A 24,942-nucleotide genomic window follows, 5' to 3' on the forward strand; every position below is an offset into this window, starting at 1 on the left:
TTGAATCGATCGAAGTTCGTGGATTTTTTTTAATACGTCCTTGCACACGTTGTTACGTTGTATGTTTTTGCCCGGCTAAGCACACATAGAAACGTAACAAAACAAAACAAACAATGTTCTTGAGGAATTTTTCATTACTATGGTTCTGCTTTATTTGGAAATAAAAGAGTTTGTTAAATTATCTTTGTTTATTTCTTTAAAAAAATGTTTTTTCTCACTGTTACATGGCCTCAATACACAATTTTACAAATGAATTTAGTTAGAAAAACTTTGTTACTTGCACAGTTTTTGTCTTTTCTTATACGAATTTTAACGATGTCTTTGAATTTTGATAAGATGAGGTCCAAATACATACCACAGCACCATACATCTTGCCGTTGATGGTCGAGGAGTCTTGTCACTCGCCAAAGAAAAAAAAACTTAGTAATGTCCCTTGGTTAATTACCTAACTCAAGGTACCGTCGATCGCGGACCGTAATCTCACGAAGTCGGGCCGATGCCGACGCCTAGGGCCTAAATTTCTATTTACATAGTCCGAAAAAAAAAATGAACTTAGGTTAAAGAATTACGGCGTGGCCCCAGCCCCTAGGCGTTAAATTGTCCCTTAGTAAATTTTCATTTGTCTCGCGACTTGCCGACGACGCGACCGAGTTCGGCGACGATCGAACAACAAGTGAGTTGGTCGACGAGATTACCTTCCCTTGTAAAGGTGAAAACAAGGGAGGCAACCCCGTGGGCCAACTGACCAATCAGCGTACATAATTCCAAAACATGACCATATAAGGAAATTCGTACAGGCACATCACTTGACGCCAGGGCTCGCCCTGATTGGCTGGCTAGTGGTAGCCTCCAGAGACCCTTCCAGACGGTCGCTACAGCTGTGCGTACAACGTGACGCGTAAATCCCAAACACGCATTTACAAAGTGAAAAATAGCTTTCTGGCGCCAGAGTGTCGCGCCTGTCCGCTCTTCCTTCTGTACCTTCCAGACTATTCTCAAAATATTACACTAGCAATATCCAATAGAATATAAAATTACCCAAAAAATTCAAATACAATGTTAAAAATTTAGTAAACAAATTTTAAATTCATATAAAAACTTTTGTTTAAAAATGATGTCCTGTAAAATTATAATCTATACTGCTTTAATTACTGACATTAATTATCAAATATCAACATTAATTATTATGAACTAGAGTTAACCCTCAAATTTATAATTAAGTATCTCAAGGAAATAAGTATTTTAAGGCTTTCCATGAAATTTAACCACAGTAATTAATAACAATTCTTAACAGCTCTGAACAATTACCCTTATCTACATATTAAATTATTATTATCTTTCATATCAAAGTAATTCTTAATATTCTTATGACACAAAAAAAAATATATATGTATATGGCATACTCATTGTGCAATGCTACATAACCCCCCCTACTTTTTGATTGAATTTATAAAAAATTAAATCAAAAAGTACACAAGTGTCAATTGAATACAAAAGAAATACCATAACAAATCAACAAAGTGTAAACAATTGCAACAAATTAATCTAACCATGAGTATTGCAATATCTTTTTAACACAATAACATACCATTACTTTTCATATGATTATAACTCCTTAAAACAAATTTACAAAATTATAATCCAAACATTGAAAAATTACATACACAAAATTATTTCAATTCTCCATACCAAATTAAAGTGACCAATCAATCTTTACTAAAAAACACATTAACACTTGAATATAGATAAAACATAACCTTTAACAGGTTATACTGACACTACAAAACATTTCATTGAAATTTCATGTTCATTTGTCATTTAAAAAATATGCTAAATGTTCACTATAGTTAAGTGTCTTTAGTCCAACATGATAAAATTCTTGATGACATTAATTTGTTTACAATATCAACATAAACATACTTTACACAATAATAAAACATTGCACAGCTGATTGTCCACATTGTTTCATTGACTTATCCTAAAAAAGTACATACACAACTGGCATTTTTTTTTTTTTTTTTTAATGTTTTCCATTCATTCTTCTTATGTATTGCCCATTGCAATGTAACACCATCCACATCCAATTTAGTGATAAACAAATCTACCTGTTGCTCATCTGAACCACTAAAATAGCTAACTACTTTCTCACATTTGGTTACAAATTGTATCGGAGTGACCCCTCGATCATCTCCAAAAAATTTAATCACTGTCCCTTCAAAAGTGTTCACTTCATCTACAGCCAAAATTGAACCTCCAATGTTACCCAGTCCATTCCCTTTAATCTTACTCAGCCCTTCCTCAATTTCCTGTAAACATTCTCTACCTACATCATACCTAAAATTCTCCAACTGGCCACCCACCTTTGAACTTTCTGTAAATGTCCCTTCAAAATTAGCTTCGAACTTCCCCTTAACTTCCTGAACCACTTTCAACTGTAGATCTGTGACATCATCTTGATTTTCGACAATTCTGTTTTGTACACCCTCACCATGTTGTACCAACTCCGAAATTTTTTTACTATGTTCCTGAACTGTTTCACCTGTTTGTGTTAACCCTTCACAATTATTTACTTTGCATATACAGGAAGAGATCTGTTCATTAAGATCATTCCTAAGTGCATCAAATCGGCTCTCAAATGTATTGGTTAATTTTTTTTCAGTGGCATCTAATTTTTGTTCAGTGGCATCTAATTTTTGTTCCATTATATACCTGAATTCAGTCTGACCCTGTAACATGTTATGCATCCCTTGTGACATGTTATGCATCATTATCATTAATTTTTCTAACATTTGATTAGACCTGTCTGACCCCCCCATAACCTCTACTGGACTACCATATGCATGCTGTTCCATGTTTTCCGACTGCTCCTGCACTAATTCAATATTCAAATTAAGATCGGACATTCCTGAAGTTTCAGGAAAACCCGCAAGGTCATCCTGACTTTCTGTACTCATTTTTCTTTTGGTTTTACTATTATAAATGACCAGAAAACGTAAACAACCCTTTAAAAACACATTTAAAAAAAACTTTAAACAATGATAACCACAAATACAAAATTTAGACCATAAGAATGTAAGTTTCTGTCCAATTTAGACTTGCTGTTTCCGGCGATTCATCCCTCGTTGTCCCGCGAAGTACCGATTCATCCCTCGTTGTCCTGCGAAGTACCGAGATGATCTATGTTGCTGGAATCGTGTCCCACGATGTTCTGTGAAGCGCTGTTCTACGATGTTCTAAAATGTAGTTCTCGTCGCATTCCTTTCCCACGATGTCCCGCGATGTTCTTATACGGTGAATGCTGGCTTCTCACGCTCGTTTTCGTTTGTTGATGTTTACAAGTACGACGCGAAGATCACACGATCCATTCTCGAATCATTCGTTCACAAGTTATAATTTTGCCGATGTTCCAAAAAGTATTACCACAGTTAATTTAGACATGATTGGCTTTTACTTGATAAGTTTTTACTGTTTTTCCGTATGTTTACTTTATTATCATCAGGCAGTGTCTAAATTCGAGCCCCACGTTAGGCGCCATGTTGTTACGTTGTATGTTTTTGCCCGGCTAAGCACACATAGAAACGTAACAAAACAAAACAAACAATGTTCTTGAGGAATTTTTCATTACTATGGTTCTGCTTTATTTGGAAATAAAAGAGTTTGTTAAATTATCTTTGTTTATTTCTTAAAAAAAATGTTTTTTCTCACTGTTACATGGCCTCAATACACAATTTTACAAATGAATTTAGTTAGAAAAACTTTGTTACTTGCACAGTTTTTGTCTTTTCTTATACGAATTTTAACGATGTCTTTGAATTTTGATAAGATGAGGTCCAAATACATACCACAGCACCATACATCTTGCCGTTGATGGTCGAGGAGTCTTGTCACTCGCCAAAGAAAAAAAAACTTAGTAATGTCCCTTGGTTAATTACCTAACTCAAGGTACCGTCGATCGCGGACCGTAATCTCACGAAGTCGGGCCGATGCCGACGCCTAGGGCCTAAATTTCTATTTACATAGTCCGAAAAAAAAAATGAACTTAGGTTAAAGAATTACGGCGTGGCCCCAGCCCCTAGGCGTTAAATTGTCCCTTAGTAAATTTTCATTTGTCTCGCGACTTGCCGACGACGCGACCGAGTTCGGCGACGATCGAACAACAAGTGAGTTGGTCGACGAGATTACCTTCCCTTGTAAAGGTGAAAACAAGGGAGGCAACCCCGTGGGCCAACTGACCAATCAGCGTACATAATTCCAAAACATGACCATATAAGGAAATTCGTACAGGCACATCACTTGACGCCAGGGCTCGCCCTGATTGGCTGGCTAGTGGTAGCCTCCAGAGACCCTTCCAGACGGTCGCTACAGCTGTGCGTACAACGTGACGCGTAAATCCCAAACACGCATTTACAAAGTGAAAAAATAGCTTTCTGGCGCCAGAGTGTCGCGCCTGTCCGCTCTTCCTTCTGTACCTTCCAGACTATTCTCAAAATATTACACTAGTAATATCCAATAGAATATAAAATTACCCAAAAAATTCAAATACAATGTTAAAAATTTAGTAAACAAATTTTAAATTCATATAAAAACTTTTGTTTAAAAATGATGTCCTGTAAAATTATAATCTATACTGCATTAATTACTGACATTAATTATCAAATATCAACATTAATTATTATGAACTGGAGTTAACCCTCAAATTTATAATTAAGTATCTCAAGGAAATAAGTATTTTAAGGCTTTCCATGAAATTTAACCACAGTAATTAATAACAATTCTTAACAGCTCTGAACAATTACCCTTATCTACATATTAAATTATTATTATCTTTCATATCAAAGTGATTCTTAATATTCTTATGACACAAAAAAATATATATATGTATATGGCATACTCATTGTGCAATGCTACAACGTGAAAATAAAAATGGTCGCGATGCACTGTCAGCGGGCTTAAAACTTTCTTACAACTTTTTAAAGACTTGTTTTTTAATAAAACGTTTGAGGTTTATAAGCTCAACCCACGAACTTATTTAATCTTTTAAGTAAACTTTTTAAGATACTTTTAAGACATCATATAATTTTGAACCTTTTTATGTCAGGCTATAATTTTTATAATTAGTGAGTTTTCTAGTGGGTCTATTTGTGGAAATGTAAACAAAAAACTTTTTAAATATATTATACTTTAAAGTGTTGCGTATGCTAAATTAATGTTAGTAGATATATTTTGTATGATGTAAAAACAATTTATTTTAACTATTACCATTGGTTGGTTTTACTTCATTTGTTTATAATTTATTATCGCTATTAAATGTTTAGCAACTTTTAAAGTGACAGTGGCGAGGCGTGAGGTTTACATGAGGGGAAGCAACAACTCCGTTCACATCAAAACATTGGGGGGGGGGGGGGGGGGGGTCCGGGGGCCCTCCCCCGGGAAAATATGGATTTCAAGGTACAAAATGGTGCTATTTAAGTAGTTTTCTTAACTGAACATTGACTATTCCACAGGTAGAAAAATTGACATTTTTTTTAAATAAATTATTTTTAAAAAATAATGTTTGACTTACATTATTATGATAGTAAAATACCTACTCTACATTACTTATATACTAAGTGGGAGTGTAGTATCATCAATATCTGGTACAAAATATATAAACAGACAACACATGGCAAAGTAAGTACTTAAAATAAAGACAAGAACCTCATAAAAATGTACTAGAATAGTAAAAATTCAATCTTGATATTTTTCGTACCAACACAAAAGAAATTATCTTCATACGTGATCAGTAACTCTGTTAACTGGTACATGTACCAAGAAACTGGCACGTCAATCATTCCTGAAACGCCACAATTTTTTTTCCTAGCCTAAATTATTCTAAGTGTGTAGGGGAGGGTCCAGGTTAGGGGAGGACCTAAGTGTGTCTCAGGCCGAAGCCTATACACTCTACCATGCGGGTTTTTAACCATGCGGAACAAGGGCGCGTGCATCGTGTGCTTATTGGGGTTTACTGGCCAGCCATGGCTGCGATTGGCGCCATGACTGACGCCCCATTGGTCGCCTAGCTTAAAAGCTAGCTAATGTGACCCAGGTAAAACCTGCATAGACACAGGGAAAACCCTGGGCCGGTTCATGCGGGGATCAAATAACATGCATTAAGCAAGCAGGTAACTACTGGACAAGAGGGAAGAAGGGTCCAGGTAAGAAGAGTTGGAGGGGCTGAAAAATCAACCATGCTGGAGTTGGGTGCATTTAAATGTTGGATACTCCTGGGTTATTATTAACCAGGGGCGGGCGACTTCACTCGTCAGCCCAGCCCAGCTGCCCAGGCAGCCACAGTTAAACCAGAAGTGGGCAGACGAGCCAGTAAACCGGCTCGAACTGCAGGCGTACAGGGCGAAAGGCAGCCTGACATAGCGCCATCTTCATCTTCCTTCTTCCAGTCAACAGCCAACAACCTTTCAAGCCAGGGTGGGGGTAAGTCGTTCAGGCGAATTAAGTATCTTGCGAGTCGGACCCTCTTGTCCTCCAAAATCCCGGGACGGTTGAAGGTCGCACCGCCCAGGCTACCACTGGCTCCAACAGGGCCCCAACTTAAAGGCGCCGCCATATCTTCCTTCAGAGTTACGATGCTGTTCAGTTACGTTGCGCGCGCGGCAGTTCACAGCTCCGCAATTTCCAGCCCGCAGTTCGTCAACACTTCGCATCTAGGGCACATCGAGCTCCCCTGCGGTGCCTTCGCCGACGGAACTGCTTTCTGCCACGCGCCGAGCTGCATTCAGGCTACCTTTCACCCCGATGGCCGTAATAACGACTCCACAGGCCGGCCATTGGTCCGCGGACTGCTATTGGTTATTCACAGTCACCCCAGCGAGATTGCAACTCTCGAGCTGGGATCCCGTATCCGCCACCCGCGGGACGCGTACGCCCACAAATCCCCCACGCACTGCCAGCCAACAGTCCGCGGGAGAGATGCGCGCGCCCCGAGAGACGACCGCCGACTGAAACGAGACCTCGCCACCTGCCCTGCCGAACTGTGGCGGACATAGCCGAAGCAGTCGGCGGAAGAATTCCACCGTCTGCTTCGGCCATGTTCGCTTCAGTTCGGCAAGAAAGCGCTACCTTCGTAGCTTCTACCACGTGTTTTTACAGCCAATCCCCTCCCTGAACCTTTGTACCATGCCACCCCCCCCCCCCCCCCCCCCCCTTCCGAAAGGAAACTACTGCGGCAGCCTTCCTACTGAAAGCGGTCCTACCAGCGCTTCTAAACCTAGCAACGCTTCTAAAACAGCATGTTTTGTGTGTCAACGAGTTCTTTTCTTATAGCGCACAGCGCACAGTACTGGGTCCCAAGAAGATAGTGTAAAAAATACATTCACCTAACGGCACGAGCCAAAGTAAAATACTATTCTGAATAAGGATTTATTTAAAAAATACAATGTCTGGAAACTGCCTGGGCAAGCACTGCTTGCCTTGCTTGCCCTGACGAGACGCCACTGTAAAGTGACTCTAAATTCTGTTCAAGACTATCATGCATTCTATGTCTTTTTTTATACTTATTTATCAGTCATTTGATTACACAGGTTTTTTGGGCCCATACCCTGCTGTAGTCGGAGCCACAGTAAATGGCCAGGCTGTGACCAGTAAATGGCCAGGCTGTGACCAGTAAATGGCCAGGCTGTGACCAGTAAATGGCCAGGCTGTGACCAGTAAATTGCCAGGCTGTGACCAGTAAATTGCCAGGCTTTGACCAGTAAATGGCCAGGCTTTGACCAGTAAATGGTCAGGCTGTGACCATAAAATGGCCAGGCTGTGACCAGTAAATGGTCAGGCTGTGACCAGTAAATTTTAAAGTTAAATGTTGTGTGATGAAGTCCCTGACAGACACAGCCAGGAAAGAGAACGGAAATTAGTCTCCGGAAGTTACAGCACTAACTTTCAGTTTGTCCTGTTAAAATTGCATTGCATGGTGCACATTAATTCCATTGCACACTAAAATTTCACACTAAACACACCTAAAGAGGTTACACTTCAAAGATATGTTCACAACTACTGCATAGCCAACCTACCACAGACAAAAAGTGTATTTTTTTTTTATATATTCCCTATATTAAGGAACAAAAATTTTTAATGCGTGAAGTCCTGCAGTGGTGTATGTCACTTTGCTTATGCCCAAACAATGTGGAGGTGAATCAAAATGGGGCAAGGTAAAGCAAGATAGCACCAGCTGGAGCAAAGTGGAGCAAAGTGGAGCAAGGTGGAGCCAAGTGGAGCAAGGTGGAGCCAGATGGACCAAGGTGGAACCAGGTGGAGCAAATTGGAGCAAAGTGGAGCAAGGTGGAGCCAGATGGAGCAAAGTGGAGCCAGATGGACCAAGGTGGAACCAGGTGGAGCCAGGTGGAGCAAAGTGGAGCCAAGTCGAGCCTGGTGGAGCAAGGTGGAGCAAAGTGGAGCAAGGTGGAGCAAAGTGGAGCAAGGTGGAGCAAAGTGGAGCAAGGTGAAGCAAAGTGGAGCCAGATGGACCAAGGTGGAACCAGGTGGAGCAAGGTGGAGCAAAGTGGAGCAAGGTGGAGCAAGGTGGAGCAAAGTGGAGCCAGATGGACCAAGGTGGAACCAGGTGGAGCAAAGTGAAGCAAGGTGGAGCAAAGTGGAGCCAGATGGACCAAGGTGGAACCAGGTGGAGAAAAGTGGAGCAAGGTGGAGCAACGTGGAGCAATGTGGAGCAATGTGGAGCAAGGTGGAGCAAGGTGGAGCAAAGTGGAGCCAGATGGACCAAGGTGGAACCAGGTGGAGCCAGGTGGAGCAAAGTGGAGCAAGGTGGAGCAAAGTGGAGCCAGATGGACCAAGGTGGAACCAGGTGGAGCCAGGTGGAGCAAAGTGGAGCAAGGTGGAGCAAGGTGGAGCCAGATGGACCAAGGTGGAACCAGGTGGAGCCAGGTGGAGCCAGGTGGAGCAAGGTGGAGCAAAGTGGAGCAAGGTGGAGCAAAGTGGAGCAAAGTGGAGCAAGGTGGAGCAAAGTGGAGCCAGATGGACCAAGGTGGAACCAGGTGGAGCAAAGTGGAGCAAAGTGGAGCAAGGTGGAGAAAAATGGAGTAGATGGACCAAGGTGGAACCAGGTGGAGCAAAGTGGAGCCAGAGGGACCAAGGTGGAACCAGGTGGAGCAAAGTGGAGCCAGATGGACCAAGGTGGAACCAGGTGGAGCAAAGTGGAGCAAGGTGGAGCAACGTGGAGCAAGGTGGAGCAAAGTGAAGCAAGGTGGAGCAAAGTGGAGCCAGATGGACCAAGGTGGAACCAGGTGGAGAAAAGTGGAGCAAGGTGGAGCAACGTGGAGCAAGGTGGAGCAATGTGGAGCAAGGTGGAGCAAGGTGGAGCAAGGTGGAGCAAAGTGGAGCAAGGCAGAGCCACGCACCTTCGAACTTGTGGCCGCCCACGTCCTTGTGGTCCAGGGCGGTGACGACGCGGGTCCCGGACACGCAGCGCAGGAACAGCATGGAGCCCAGCATGGTGATCAGCTTGGTGTCTGCCCCGGCCAGCGAGCCCAGCGTCATGCCTGCCAACACGCACCACGCACCCTGCCTGAGGACTCCCGGGCCCGTGCCATGCACACCTGGACTGGCCAGTAACATCAACAGAAATAAGAAGAGAGCCAAAATATGCTTATGTTAAAAAAGAAATACATATTAATCCCTAAGGCATTACGCCAGTAATACATAATAATAATCAAATGACAGCATTGAAATCACCTAAACAAAAAAAATAATAATTTCAAACAATCATTAACTCAGCATACTGATTCCATCTGCTAATCTTGTGTTCTGTACACATCTAGATAAATTTGTTAGTTTTGGTTATCAGTAGAGATGGTGAATTATAGCATTTAAAATAATAACATTTAGCATTTTGAATTTGAAATTTAGCATTTTGTAGCATTTTTAAAAACAAGATTTAGCCAATTCTCTCATTTCACATTACTGAAGAAAAGTATATATTTAAAAAGCATTAAATAATACACATATTAATTATTAACAACCACAGAAATAAAGATCTAACACAACTAAAAAGATAGCCTATCTTGGCAGGTTTCCAAACAACTTTTTAGCACTTATGAGTGCAATAAATTGAATACTTAAAATTACAATAAATATTTTTTAGCTGTGTTCATGGCCATAGTTGATGTAGAGTGCACAAATAATGTTATTGAAACTGGTTTTTTTAAATTTTCGCCTTCTTTTGGTTTTCGATCATCCCAGAAACCGTTGCTTGCCGTTTTAACAACTTTTTTTCTTCATCCGATTTCTCGGTGAATCTTTTTTTTTTACAGCCTGACGTCCCTAAGATTTAATGTGCTTTTCAAGTACATCTTTTTCCACTCTAGACGGCGATTACATAAATTGCACATTAAAATATTCGTATCACTTTCGTAGAACTGTTCATTTTTGTATTCATTTATGTTATCGCGAAGGGAAATTACGTTTCGTCCCATTTTTACCACGAGAAATAACAGTATACAACACATTCACGAGTATGCACGTATTTGTAAACACACCACCTTCCACAGACTACACAAGAACGCGGATTTCACGTGAAACACAGACAGAAAATGGGCGCGGCGAAGCAGAGATGTCGCAATATGGTGGCCTAAAAACTTGTACTCTGCAAGATGACGGACAATCTTCCAGCTAGTTGTTCTTTACTTTGTTTACAATCGCGAGGCACGGATGGCCATTCTTCATTCAATATTTACGAACAATAGTGTTTAGAATGACGTGACAATAAGATACTTGTGCTGAATACGCCATAAAATGATGGTTTCTTTTGATACTGAACTGAAACGAAATACAATCGGTACATAAATTGTGTAGAGTGAAGACGAATCTACGTTTTTTACCTTGATTTCGCATTTATCTCGGAATAGTCTAGATTTCACATTTTATAGCAGAAAAAATATAATTTAGCATTTTTCGCATCTATTTCGTGAAAACGAAAAATCACCATCCCTAGTTATCAGCTACAAACAATGCCCTGGAATAGCATTTTTCACCAAACTACTTATCTAACCCTTTTAAAATAACTTTCATAGAACATAATAATTTTCTAAAGCAACAATTTATTTCACTACTATCAACTGTTGGTATAACAGGTACCACAGATATAATTTTGCTAACTTGCATAGTTGCGTCCAAAGGCTTGCAGTAATGGAATACCTATAAAGGTTGCAGTGAGGCCTGGAAGTAAACCCAGCCTTCCCGATGGCAGGGCCAAGGTCCGGGGTACAGAGAAGGAAGGAAGTCACCCACGGGACCAGGGAGAGTGGCTAGGCCAAGTGCCGCAGCGATGCGTAGTCAGCTACAAGTCGCAGCAGAGTCCACACCGCTACCTTAAACCTTGTCTCCACACCGCTACCACCACTGCCAGATTTTAGTGCGTTTCAGAGGAAGAGAGGGAGTTCAGGGAGTAGCGAGTACATCGGACAGGTGCTGCGCTGGTAGCGCTGTGTCACCCCGGTCAGCAAGTACCTACTCGTTTGCTTCTGCGGTGAGTGGAGTACGGTCTACTATCGAAGCTAGTCCGACGGCTGGTTCTCTGGACAATGAGCGAGTGCGAGGGACAACTGCTCCAAGACGTCCGTACCTCAGTTCATATAAAATTAAAATTAAAAAAATAACACAGAAATCTCTTGTTTTAAAAACGAAATTTGCCTATAAATAAAACCATAAATTCTTGCCTCTACATATTGCATTGTGTTTTTGATTAATGCTGTATTCTTGTAAATGTTTGTTCGAAGGCAGTGATGCACCGCGGAGGCGTCCGCTTCACATCCTGCAAAGTGCTCGTGCAACAGTTGTGCAAAATACGTGTTCAGAACTATAGACTGGATAACGACCGTTATTACACGTTCATCCGGCTCCAGCCCTAACCCTGTTGGTCTCCAATACCATACATTGAATACGAAATCAAAGATGATTAGTTATTTTCCTTCTTCGGGCTACAGCTGCTACAAATGCAAAGTCATTCAAAACACAAGTCATAAAACATGGTCGAAGTTACACCTTACATGCTTACTAATGTGATCACTAGATTAGACACATGATAAACTAGGTCTCCATGTGAGAGCAACTGGTGAAGCATTTATCTCAAAACAAATGAATGCACAATAGCAGTTATTACAAAGAGGTTTTATTAGCTTCCAAAATAATATTATTATTTTTTTAAATACTGTCCCTTGTTGCAAAACAAGTTATGATATGGAAAATTAATGCTATCTCTGCCTAAAACAACAAATTCTCAACCATAACTGCCACATGTTCAATGATGACCAACTGGCAAGTATATGCGCACTCCTTACCCACAGATATAGGGTTGTTCTTGGTGTCCAGAATGCGCTCGCCGTACTTGCTGGCCACTTTGCTCAGCTCCTCCTTGAGGTAGGTGTACATCTCCTTGCGCTGCGCTACGAGGCTCTTGTAGCCGCTCACTCCGAGGGACAGCAGCGTGATGAAGACGTCCATCGTGGGACTGGAGGAGGCTCGGCCTGCAACACGCTCGTGTGAGGCCAAGCTGCCGTTCTGACCAAACCCACCGTCAACTCACTGCGCTGGCAACACATCTCACCTGGGTACGTTCTAGAAATTCTGTCGACCAGGCCCTTGTCGAAGCCTGCGATTATCGCCCCGCCAACAGGTACCAAGAAATTTTTATCTGTGCTTTGTACAAATGCATCCACTCTACCTTTCCTGCAAAAAAAAAACACAATTACGGTACAACTTATTTTACTATATTTTATATCCCTAATGCTCCCTAAAACTTAGTATGGTTGACCAAAACTGTTTACGCTTAATAATGTAACTAACCTGATAGCCACTTGAATTTAGCGAGCTTTACTACTAATAGTAGCTTTATTTCATAAACTACCAATTCTAAAAGGTTTAGCGTTTTTTTTTAGAACAAATGCTGTTTAATGCATTTCCCCGACAGGAATGTTGAAGTTGCTAAACGTCCCGACAGCAGCTGCCGGCTCACCTGGCGGCCTCCTGCACCAGGTGCATGCAGCGCGAGCTCTGTAGTCCGTACGCGTTGTTGATGAGGTGCGGCACGCCGTAGCGCGCGCACAGCACGGCCACCTGCTCCACGGAGTCGCTGGCTCGCGGGGCGAAGCAGCTGGTGGTGGTGAGCACGCAGGCCACGCTCTCCGCCCCCAGCGACACTAGCTGCTGCTCCAGGGCCACCAGGTCGGTGCGCAGCTCATCCCCCGCCAGGCACGGCTCTATCACCACCGGCTGCAGGCCTGCAACGCCCTCAACGCTCTCACTGCCCCCAGCGACACTAGCTGCTACTCCAGGGCCACCAGGTCGGTGCGCAGCTCATCCCCCGCCAGGCACGGCTCTATCACCACCGGCTGCAGGCCTGCAACGCCCTCCAAGCTCTCACCTGGCCAGTCACTTACACACCTTACCAAACTTTCACTTTAGCACATCTGTCCAAGATATAACATGACACGGGATTCCTATTCTCATTCTTACTATTTGAATTAGATATTCGTACTTGCAAATAATTTTACATTCTAAATTCAATCCAAACTAAAAAAAAAAACTGATATTAGCACAGGCCTAGCACTAATGCATTAATTTTTACATCTCCAAATATGACAAACAAAACTGATGATTATAACTATTTTAGCAGTCCAATGTAATCCTGGCCAGGTAAGTTTTTAAAATTTTTTTTTTCATACCCTACTAAAACTAAAGAACATCAACCCAACTAAGAACAGACACAGCAGCTGCAGACAAACTTGTTTCACTCCTTGAGAATGCACTGTTGAGAGTTTATCTCTTGAGACAGCTACCTTTACCGTACTTTACGAGACCATCCACCCTGCTTCCTTGCTACACGCGGGCTGACCTTCAGTACCGTACGTACGTCACAATAATGGGACTCTGACCCGACACCAAGATTTCTGATCACGAGTTTATCATAAAGACTTTATAGAGTGGAAATAATTGTAATTCAAGTAAATAGCACTTAAACATTATTTAAACTACATGTAGTACATTTATTCTGTATTTACTAAAGCTTTTCTGGTGTCACTTTTGTCACAAGAGTTGTTTACACTGCCTCTTGAAACACCAAGTGATGAGCGGGGGTAGAGAGGAGGGACCAGCGGCCGCGGTGGAGGAGACGGGACCTGCACAGTTCCATGTGCACCTCTCCCGCACTGCCACACTGTGCCCAGGATCAGGAAGCCCCGGACTCAGTCCCGGCAAAAGCCACAGAGCACCTAGTTTTTTCAACTTGGCTGGTCCCAGTGGATATGCAAATTTGCGATTATAATGTGATCCCCACTTAAAAGTTTCAGCAGTTTTGGTAAAAATCAACGCATTAATTTCTGGTAAATATAGGTAAAAGTGACTCTCGTGACCTCCATGATTCTTGATGCTGAAGGACAATAACTGCCCCGAGCCAGCAGACGTCTGCACGCTGATCTTTCTTGCTCTGGTAAACATCACAGCTCAGAAAACATGTATATTCCAAAATAAAACACACTTTTTCTTGCATTTAGAGTGATCATGCAGGTAATATTTTTATTTTCTGTTGTTATCATTGAATATAACACAAATGGTAGATTTTTTGGGTCTGGAGTTGGAAATTTTCCTTACAAGCCCCTTAGAAGTAACTTCAAATACAACAGACTAAAAGTCAAAAATCTTTCTTTTATTAATAATACCAATTCATAAATGGTGAAATTCAACAAAATGACTCGAAATAAAATACAGTGCATTCCAGTCGGTCGTGTCGAGCCAAACAAAGCTGGCCTCACCTGCCGTGATGATGCACTTGAAGCAGGCCTTCTGGTCGATGCGGGACCACAGCACGTGCTTGGCGTCCGGCCGCTCCTGCTTCAAGGTCAGCATGCACAGCACGAGGCTCATGCCCGTGGCCGTGGGCACCACGAAGCAGCCCGCTGAGGTCTTCACCCCTGCGGCACACCGCAACTCCACTGCAGGCTACAGTCTGCAGTCCCTGTTCATTGTTTTCTTGCAATCAATCTTCAAGTGAAGATTATCACAATCGTTTTATGGTTCAAGTAAAAACGACATCTCAATATTCAACACAAAACTAATTCACACTTATTGGCCAGTTACCAAGTAAACTTGAATGAGTGCAAGTTATATATTTATGTTTATCCTCATCCCTGACATTTTGGTACCCGTGTTGTTTCTAGATCTATAAAGAGAGAAAAGTGTATGCTCAACATTGAGGTAGAACATTGTAATAATAACTGTGTGCGCCTGGACGTGTACACGGCACAAGCAGCGAACGGTGAGGCCGGGACGCACGCACCCATGTAGCGGATGACGTCCAGCACCAGCGCGTTGGTCAGCTTGTTCATGAGGCTGGAGCCGGCTGCCTTGGGCTGCACCTCCGCGAGGTCGCCCGAGCGCCCGATGCCGTGTCCCAGGCGGTAGTGTCGCCGGGCCACCAGCGCTGCACACACCGCCCTCACACCACACTCCTCCAGACATGGCTTCCCAGCACATTCCGAGGGGGGACCCACAAAAAAATAACAGATTTTTGGCATTAAAAAATAACAGATTTTTGGCATTAAAAAATTATTTATTACCTTTTTTCTCCCCGAAAATTCTTCAGTCACCTTCAAAGTACTCTCCATTAGATGCAATGCCTTTTTTCCCCACTGTTTGAAGCACCTCGGGAACTCTTCAACTTTGATATCCACCAGTGCTCTTTACAAAGCTGTTTTTACTGCCCCCAAATCATCAAAACGCTTCCCTTTTAGATTTTTCTTAATTCTCGGGAACAGGAAAAAGTCGCACGGAGCTGTGTCTGGTGAATACGGAGGGTGAGAGGCCAGATAGCGGTTCACTCGTAAGACCGTGTGTGCGAGGGTGTTGTCGTGATGAAGCAACCAGTCACCTGATCCCAAAGTTCCGGGCGTTTCCTCCGCACATTCTCTCGCAAACGTCTTAAATCTTCCAAATAAAAGTGCTGGTCAACAGTCTGGCCGGGGGGAACAAATTCCCGGTGCACAATTCCACGAACATCAAAAAAGACACTGATCATCTTCTTAACATTCGACCTCACTTGTCTTGCTATTTTGGTCTGGGGGAGTTGGGATTCTTCCACTGGCTTGACGCTTGCTTGCGTTTCTGGGTCATACCCGTAACACTAACTCTCATCACCTGTAATGACTTTGGTCAAAAAGTTTGGATCAATTTCAATCTCTTTTTTAAAGTCCTGGCTCAAATTCAATCAAATGTTTTTTGATCCTGTTTGTGAGAAGGCAAAAACAAATTTAGCAGCAACATATATCATTTGCAAATCCTCTGTCTAACAGTTAGCACAAAAATGTTGTAAATTAAAATTAATCTATCAATCCATCTATCAACTAATCGATAAATTGTAAATATTTAAATACAAACACTCTTGTAGGATGTCTCCAAGTTAAAATTATTCTGTAGTAAAAAAAAAAGTGAGTTTATTTTTTTTTTGCAAGAATAAACTCTAAAACTATCGGGCTGATTTCCAAAAACCATTCCAGATGAATATACACCACATTTACTTATAAAACCCAGTCGCAAAACTCATCGTCATAAAATTATTTCATTCAAATAATTGGCAGAAACACCCTTATTTCCATTACTATTTCATAACGCAAAAGTATAATATGGGTTTTAAAAGCTAGTGTGAAAACTTACTTGTAATATATTAAGAAATGTTATTGTTTTCTTTTAATTGCCTTCACAGGCACGCACACTAAACAATCAGTGCCCTTAATATGAACCAACTCTCAATTGCCAACCAACTCAGTTCAATAGAACATTTAAAACGGCATCTTTGGACTCATGGCCTGGGGTGTGCTTATATGTTCATTTGCGATTTTTATTTATAAAAAATGGAAACGGTTATTCCACACAAAATTTTGTTCAAATTATAACTCAAGGTTTTAATTATAATTTAAAACACTTCTGAAGACACAGGCTGCACAACAAAGTACTTTATTGATGATAGCATTACTAAGAAACGTAGTAACGGTTTCTCAAACTGGCATGCATGTTAGGATGCTACACCTTACATCACTCGCAACTTGTCCACAGTGAGTGAGAACACGTCATCTTGCAGTAAACACTTATTAGTGAAAACTCCGACACTAAATAAGCGCCGACACACAACTGCAATATTATGCTTCTGTCAGTCACAGCTGACGCGGAAGCTGGGTCCAACATAGCTGGACATAACTGACTTTTTTAACATTCCAAAACCCATCATGCACTGCGCCTGGCGCCTACCAACTCCTTCAAACTTCGAAGCACCACACCGCCGAAGTATCGACCAAACACATGATGAAATTCAATAATGTTTAATAAACTGTTAAACTGTCAATAAATAGTAAATATTTTGTGGCTGGTTGCCTGAGTGATGGTAAATAATATAATAATTAATCCAGTTTTAGCATTCTGAAACACTGTAAAAGTCACAGTAATTTTTTTTCACACTAGAAATTGGCATAAAATATGTAACCCATACGTGGGTAAATACGTTGTTGTAGAAAAACCTAGGTAAATCAATCCAGAAACACCAGGATAGCAAAGTTAATACCTAAGTAGTTTTCACATCTTTTCCGGTCTCCTTTCTTAAAAACTGGCACTCCAGTCCTCCGGTATGCAGTCTACCTTCCAAATACACATCACTCTACTTCCTACTTCTCCTGCTGCTCTTATCATTCATACTGTCAGCTCGTCCATCTTCGAGCTTCCTCTACCTCAGATCCTCATCATCCAACTCTGCCAATACTTCCTGCTCGTCATTTGCATCTGGGTTCAGCAGCTTTTCAAAATAATCCCCCCACAGTACCTTTTCCTCTTCTATCTCCACCATTCTTCCATCTTAATTTTTCATTTTAACCATCTGACCCTTCTCTTTCCTATTTCATGCTTGGCTGTATCATCATTATTATATATGTCCAATTTTGCATTAATTTCTTTCTCTCCTCTTCTACCACTTTCTTTACTTCTCTCGTCTTTTCCTTTGACTCCTTTCTGTAGTGGAACACCTGCTTTTAAACCATCTTCTGAAGGCTTTGTTCTTCACTGCTTCTCTCTTTCGCTCATTCACCATGGCGTTTCTTTCCATTTCTTTTTATTGCTTGTTCTTCCACTCACCTCCTCTGTAACTCTCACCAGGCATTTCTTAAATCTCTGCCATTTCTTCTCGACATCTTGCATCTCATCCCTGGAAAGGTCATTCTTTACCTTCCTCAGATATTTCTGCCTCTCCTCTTCATTCTTCTGTCTCTACGCCCTTATTTTCATCTCTTGTTGGGTTACTTCCTTTCTGCGTGTCCAGCCCTTTAAGTCCACTACTAACAACCTGTGATCCCCACCAAGGGCCACACATGGTACCGCAAAGGCACAACACAGAGATTGTCAATTAAAAAGTATGTACAGTGTAATGTATTAACCTGTAAAACTTCAAAGATGAGGTAAATGTTGAAATACATAGTTAGGTTTTAATTTTTTTTTGTATTTATTTTTTTAGAAAGCAAACATTATAAGCAGGAAATTATTGATTCGTGTAACATTATCCACAGGATGCAAATACTGTCGTCGCCCAGGTTTTTCCCCAGGAAAAGTGCAGCTGCCCGGCTGCTCGTGGTAGAGGGGGTTCAGGCCTCGTGGCCTCCGGGGAACGTCAACCTGGTGCCCGAAATGACTAATACCAAATTCAACGATCGACTCATGATTTATTAGCCCACTAACACGGAATACTTGGGGCTGGCCCCGTTCCTGCCTGCGTCCGTCTGGGGTGAAGCCCGGCTCCGTGGGCTGTGCCACGCCGTTCCGTACCGCACCGAAAGTCCGTGCGACGCTGGCACTGACACGATAACTATTAACTTCCCGATGTTCAGGATAGGTTTTAAGTCTCTGTAGGTTGCAAGCCTTCTCCCGCGTCTCAATCGTGACCGCTTGTTAGGCAACCGCGCCACGAGAATCTCCCGCGATTCACGCGACTCTCCGCGACTACTCCTCGGGGCCGCCTGCCCAGCGACTACTCCTCGGGGCCGTCTGCCCAGCGACTACTCCGCGACTACTCCTCGGGGCCGTCTGCCCAGCGACTACTCCGCGACTACTCCTCGGGGCCGCCTGCCCAGCGACTACTCCGCGACTACTCCTCGGGGCCGTCTGCCCAGCGACTACTCCGCGACTACTCCTCGGGGCCGTCTGCCCAGCGACTACTCCGCGACTACTCCTCGGGGCCGTCTGCCCAGCGACTACTCCACGACTACTCCTCGGGGCCGTCTGCCCAGCGACTACTCCGCGACTACTCCTCGGGGCCGCCTGCCCAGCGACTACTCCGCGACTACTCCTCGGGGCCGCCTGCCCAGCGACTACTCCGCGACTACTCCTCGGGGCCGTCTGCCCAGCGACTACTCCGCGACTACTCCTCGGGGCCGTCTGCCCAGCGACTACTCCGCGACTACTCCTCGGGGCCGTCTGCCCAGCGACTACTCCGCGACTACTCCTCGGGGCCGTCTGCCCAGCGACTACTCCGCGACTACTCCTCAGGGCCGTCTGCCCAGCGACTACTCCGCGACTACTCCTCGGGGCCGTCTGCCCAGCGACTACTCCGCGACTACTCCTCGGGGCCGTCTGCCCAGCGACTACTCCGCGACTACTCCTCGGGGCCGTCTGCCCAGCGACTACTCCGCGACTACTCCTCGGGGCCGTCTGCCCAGCGACTACTCCGCGACTACTCCTCGGGGCCGTCTGCCCAGCGACTACTCCGCGACTACTCCTCGGGGCCGTCTGCCCAGCGACTACTCCTCAGGGCCGTCTGCCCAGCGACTACTCCGCGACTACTCCTCAGGGCCGTCTGCCCAGCGACTACTCCGCGACTACTCCTCGGGGCCGTCTGCCCAGCGACTACTCCGCGACTACTCCTCGGGGCCGTCTGCCCAGCGACTACTCCGCGACTACTCCTCGGGGCCGTCTGCCCAGCGACTACTCCGCGACTACTCCTCGGGGCCGTCTGCCCAGCGACTACTCCGCGACTACTCCTCGGGGCCGTCTGCCCAGCGACTACTCCTCAGGGCCGTCTGCCCAGCGACTACTCCGCGACTACTCCTCAGGGCCGTCTGCCCAGCGACTACTCCGCGACTACTCCTCAGGGCCGTCTGCCCAGCGACTACTCCGCGACTACTCCTCAGGGCCGTCTGCCCAGCGACTACTCCGCGACTACTCCTCAGGGCCGTCTGCCCAGCGACTACTCCGCGACTACTCCTCGGGGCCGTCTGCCCAGCGACTACTCCGCGACTACTCCTCGGGGCCGTCTGCCCAGCGACTACTCCGCGACTACTCCTCAGGGCCGTCTGCCCAGCGACTACTCCGCGACTACTCCTCGGGGCCGTCTGCCCAGCGACTACTCCGCGACTACTCCTCGGGGCCGTCTGCCCAGCGACTACTCCGCGACTACTCCTCGGGGCCGTCTGCCCAGCGACTACTCCGCGACTACTCCTCGGGGCCGTCTGCCCAGCGACTACTCCGCGACTACTCCTCGGGGCCGTCTGCCCAGCGACTACTCCGCGACTACTCCTCGGGGCCGTCTGCCCAGCGACTACTCCGCGACTACTCCTCGGGGCCGTCTGCCCAGCGACTACTCCGCGACTACTCCTCGGGGCCGTCTGCCCAGCGACTACTCCGCGTCTACTCCGCGACTACTCCTCGGGGCCGTCTGCCCAGCGACTACTCCGCGACTACTCCTCGGGGCCGTCTGCCCAGCGACTACTCCGCGACTACTCCTCGGGGCCGTCTGCCCAGCGACTACTCCGCGACTACTCCTCGGGGCCGTCTGCCCAGCGACTACTCCGCGACTACTCCTCGGGGCCGTCTGCCCAGCGACTACTCCGCGACTACTCCTCGGGGCCGTCTGCCCAGCGACTACTCCGCGACTACTCCTCGGGGCCGTCTGCCCAGCGACTACTCCGCGACTACTCCTCGGGGCCGTCTGCCCAGCGACTACTCCGCGACTACTCCTCGGGGCCGTCTGCCCAGCGACTACTCCGCGACTACTCCTCGGGGCCGTCTGCCCAGCGACTACTCCGCGACTACTCCTCGGGGCCGTCTGCCCAGCGACTACTCCGCGACTACTCCTCGGGGCCGTCTGCCCAGCGACTACTCCGCGACTACTCCTCGGGGCCGCCTGCCCAGCGACTACTCCGCGACTACTCCTCGGGGCCGTCTGCCCAGCGACTACTCCGCGACTACTCCTCGGGGCCGTCTGCCCAGCGACTACTCCGCGACTACTCCTCGGGGCCGTCTGCCCAGCGACTACTCCGCGACTACTCCTCGGGGCCGTCTGCCCAGCGACTACTCCGCGACTACTCCTCGGGGCCGCCTGCCCAGCGACTACTCCGCGACTACTCCTCGGGGCCGTCTGCCCAGCGACTACTCCGCGACTACTCCTCGGGGCCGTCTGCCCAGCGACTACTCCGCGACTACTCCTCGGGGCCGTCTGCCCAGCGACTACTCCGCGACTACTCCTCGGGGCCGTCTGCCCAGCGACTACTCCGCGACTACTCCTCGGGGCCGCCTGCCCAGCGACTACTCCGCGACTACTCCTCGGGGCCGCCTGCCCAGCGACTACTCCGCGACTACTCCTCGGGGCCGTCTGCCCAGCGACTACTCCGCGACTACTCCTCGGGGCCGTCTGCCCAGCGACTACTCCGCGACTACTCCTCGGGGCCGTCTGCCCAGCGACTACTCCGCGACTACTCCTCAGGGCCGTCTGCCCAGCGACTACTCCGCGACTACTCCTCGGGGCCGTCTGCCCAGCGACTACTCCTCAGGGCCGTCTGCCCAGCGACTACTCCGCGACTACTCCTCAGGGCCGTCTGCCCAGCGACTACTCCGCGACTACTCCTCAGGGCCGTCTGCCCAGCGACTACTCCGCGACTACTCCTCAGGGCCGTCTGCCCAGCGACTACTCCGCGACTACTCCTCGGGGCCGTCTGCCCAGCGACTACTCCGCGACTACTCCTCGGGGCCGTCTGCCCAGCGACTACTCCGCGACTACTCCTCGGGGCCGTCTGCCCAGCGACTACTCCGCGACTACTCCTCGGGGCCGTCTGCCCAGCGACTACTCCGCGACTACTCCTCGGGGCCGTCTGCCCAGCGACTACTCCGCGACTACTCCTCGGGGCCGTCTGCCCAGCGACTACTCCGCGACTACTCCTCGGGGCCGTCTGCCCAGCGACTACTCCGCGACTACTCCTCGGGGCCGTCTGCCCAGCGACTACTCCGCGACTACTCCTCGGGGCCGTCTGCCCAGCGACTACTCCGCGACTACTCCTCGGGGCCGCCTGCCCAGCGACTACTCCGCGACTACTCCTCGGGGCCGTCTGCCCAGCGACTACTCCGCGACTACTCCTCGGGGCCGTCTGCCCAGCGACTACTCCGCGACTACTCCTCGGGGCCGTCTGCCCAGCGACTACTCCGCGACTACTCCTCGGGGCCGTCTGCCCAGCGACTACTCCGCGACTACTCCTCGGGGCCGTCTGCCCAGCGACTACTCCGCGACTACTCCTCGGGGCCGTCTGCCCAGCGACTACTCCGCGACTACTCCTCGGGGCCGTCTGCCCAGCGACTACTCCGCGACTACTCCTCGGGGCCGCCTGCCCAGCGACTACTCCGCGACTACTCCTCGGGGCCGTCTGCCCAGCGACTACTCCGCGACTACTCCTCGGGGCCGTCTGCCCAGCGACTACTCCGCGACTACTCCTCGGGGCCGCCTGCCCAGCGACTACTCCGCGACTACTCCTCGGGGCCGTCTGCCCAGCGACTACTCCGCGACTACTCCTCGGGGCCGTCTGCCCAGCGACTACTCCGCGACTACTCCTCGGGGCCGTCTGCCCAGCGACTACTCCGCGACTACTCCTCGGGGCCGCCTGCCCAGCGACTACTCCGCGACTACTCCTCGGGGCCGTCTGCCCAGCGACTACTCCGCGACTACTCCTCGGGGCCGTCTGCCCAGCGACTACTCCGCGACTACTCCTCGGGGCCGTCTGCCCAGCGACTACTCCGCGACTACTCCTCGGGGCCGTCTGCCCAGCGACTACTCCGCGACTACTCCTCGGGGCCGTCTGCCCAGCGACTACTCCGCGACTACTCCTCGGGGCCGTCTGCCCAGCGACTACTCCGCGACTACTCCTCGGGGCCGCCTGCCCAGCGACTACTCCGCGACTACTCCTCGGGGCCGTCTGCCCAGCGACTACTCCGCGACTACTCCTCGGGGCCGTCTGCCCAGCGACTACTCCGCGACTACTCCTCGGGGCCGTCTGCCCAGCGACTACTCCGCGACTACTCCTCGGGGCCGTCTGCCCAGCGACTACTCCGCGACTACTCCTCGGGGCCGTCTGCCCAGCGACTACTCCGCGACTACTACTCGGGGCCGTCTGCCCAGCGACTACTCCGCGACTACTCCTCGGGGCCGCCTGCCCAGCGACTACTCCGCGACTACTCCTCGGGGCCGTCTGCCCAGCGACTACTCCGCGACTACTCCTCGGGGCCGTCTGCCCAGCGACTACTCCGCGACTACTCCTCGGTGCCGTCTGCCCAGCGACTACTCCGCGACTACTCCTCGGGGCCGTCTGCCCAGCGACTACTCCGCGACTACTCCTCGGGGCCGTCTGCCCAGCGACTACTCCGCGACTACTCCTCGGGGCCGTCTGCCCAGCGACTACTCCGCGACTACTCCTCGGGGCCGTCTGCCCAGCGACTACTCCGCGACTACTCCTCGGGGCCGTCTGCCCAGCGACTACTCCGCGACTACTCCTCGGGGCCGTCTGCCCAGCGACTACTCCGCGACTACTACTCGGGGCCGTCTGCCCAGCGACTACTCCGCGACTACTCCTCGGGGCCGTCTGCCCAGCGACTACTCCGCGACTACTCCTCGGGGCCGTCTGCCCAGCGACTACTCCGCGACTACTCCTCGGGGCCGTCTGCCCAGCGACTACTCCGCGACTACTCCTCGGGGCCGTCTGCCCAGCGACTACTCCGCGACTACTCCTCGGGGCCGTCTGCCCAGCGACTACTCCGCGACTACTCCTCGGGGCCGTCTGCCCAGCGACTACTCCGCGACTACTCCTCGGGGCCGTCTGCCCAGCGACTACTCCGCGACTACTCCTCGGGGCCGTCTGCCCAGCGACTACTCCGCGACTACTCCTCGGGGCCGTCTGCCCAGCGACTACTCCGCGACTACTACTCGGGGCCGTCTGCCCAGCGACTACTCCGCGACTACTCCTCGGGGCCGCCTGCCCAGCGACTACTCCGCGACTACTCCTCGGGGCCGTCTGCCCAGCGACTACTCCGCGACTACTCCTCGGGGCCGTCTGCCCAGCGACTACTCCGCGACTACTCCTCGGGGCCGTCTGCCCAGCGACTACTCCGCGACTACTCCTCAGGGCCGCCTGCCCAGCGACTACTCCGCGACTACTCCTCGGGGCCGTCTGCCCAGCGACTACTCCGCGACTACTCCTCGGGGCCGTCTGCCCAGCGACTACTCCGCGACTACTCCTCGGGGCCGTCTGCCCAGCGACTACTCCGCGACTACTCCTCGGGGCCGTCTGCCCAGCGACTACTCCGCGACTACTCCTCGGGGCCGTCTGCCCAGCGACTACTCCGCGACTACTCCTCGGGGCCGTCTGCCCAGCGACTACTCCGCGACTACTCCTCGGGGCCGTCTGCCCAGCGACTACTCCGCGACTACTCCTCGGGGCCGTCTGCCCAGCGACTACTCCGCGACTACTACTCGGGGCCGTCTGCCCAGCGACTACTCCGCGACTACTCCTCGGGGCCGTCTGCCCAGCGACTGTGCGACTACTCGCGACCGTGTCTCCCTCGCGACTGACTCGACTGAACGCTCCGCGCGCGGCGCTT

General features: G+C 48.4%; 1 protein-coding gene across 9 annotated transcripts in view; it reads right to left on the reverse strand.

Annotated features, from left to right (window-relative positions):
• Positions 1-24,942, reverse strand: part of LOC134530073 (O-phosphoseryl-tRNA(Sec) selenium transferase) — a 46,007-nt gene that overhangs the window by 10,848 nt on the left and 10,217 nt on the right. For all 9 annotated transcript variants that reach the window (XR_010074770.1, XR_010074771.1, XR_010074774.1 and 6 more), the window contains exons 4-9: positions 15,335-15,478; positions 14,811-14,969; positions 13,016-13,280; positions 12,608-12,729; positions 12,342-12,527; positions 9,405-9,545 (exon numbers count right to left, since the gene is read on the reverse strand). Coding sequence is in view for 3 of the 9 variants with exons in the window: in XM_063364632.1 (XP_063220702.1) it covers positions 9,405-9,545; positions 12,342-12,527; positions 12,608-12,729; positions 13,016-13,280; positions 14,811-14,969; positions 15,335-15,478 (1,017 nt within the window). In the remaining 6 variants the exon portion in view is untranslated. The remainder of the gene's footprint in view (positions 1-9,404; positions 9,546-12,341; positions 12,528-12,607; positions 12,730-13,015; positions 13,281-14,810; positions 14,970-15,334; positions 15,479-24,942) is intronic.

The sequence above is a fragment of the Bacillus rossius genome, chromosome 3, assembly GCF_032445375.1.
Source record: "Bacillus rossius redtenbacheri isolate Brsri chromosome 3, Brsri_v3, whole genome shotgun sequence".
Lineage (NCBI taxonomy): Eukaryota > Metazoa > Arthropoda > Insecta > Phasmatodea > Bacillidae > Bacillus > Bacillus rossius.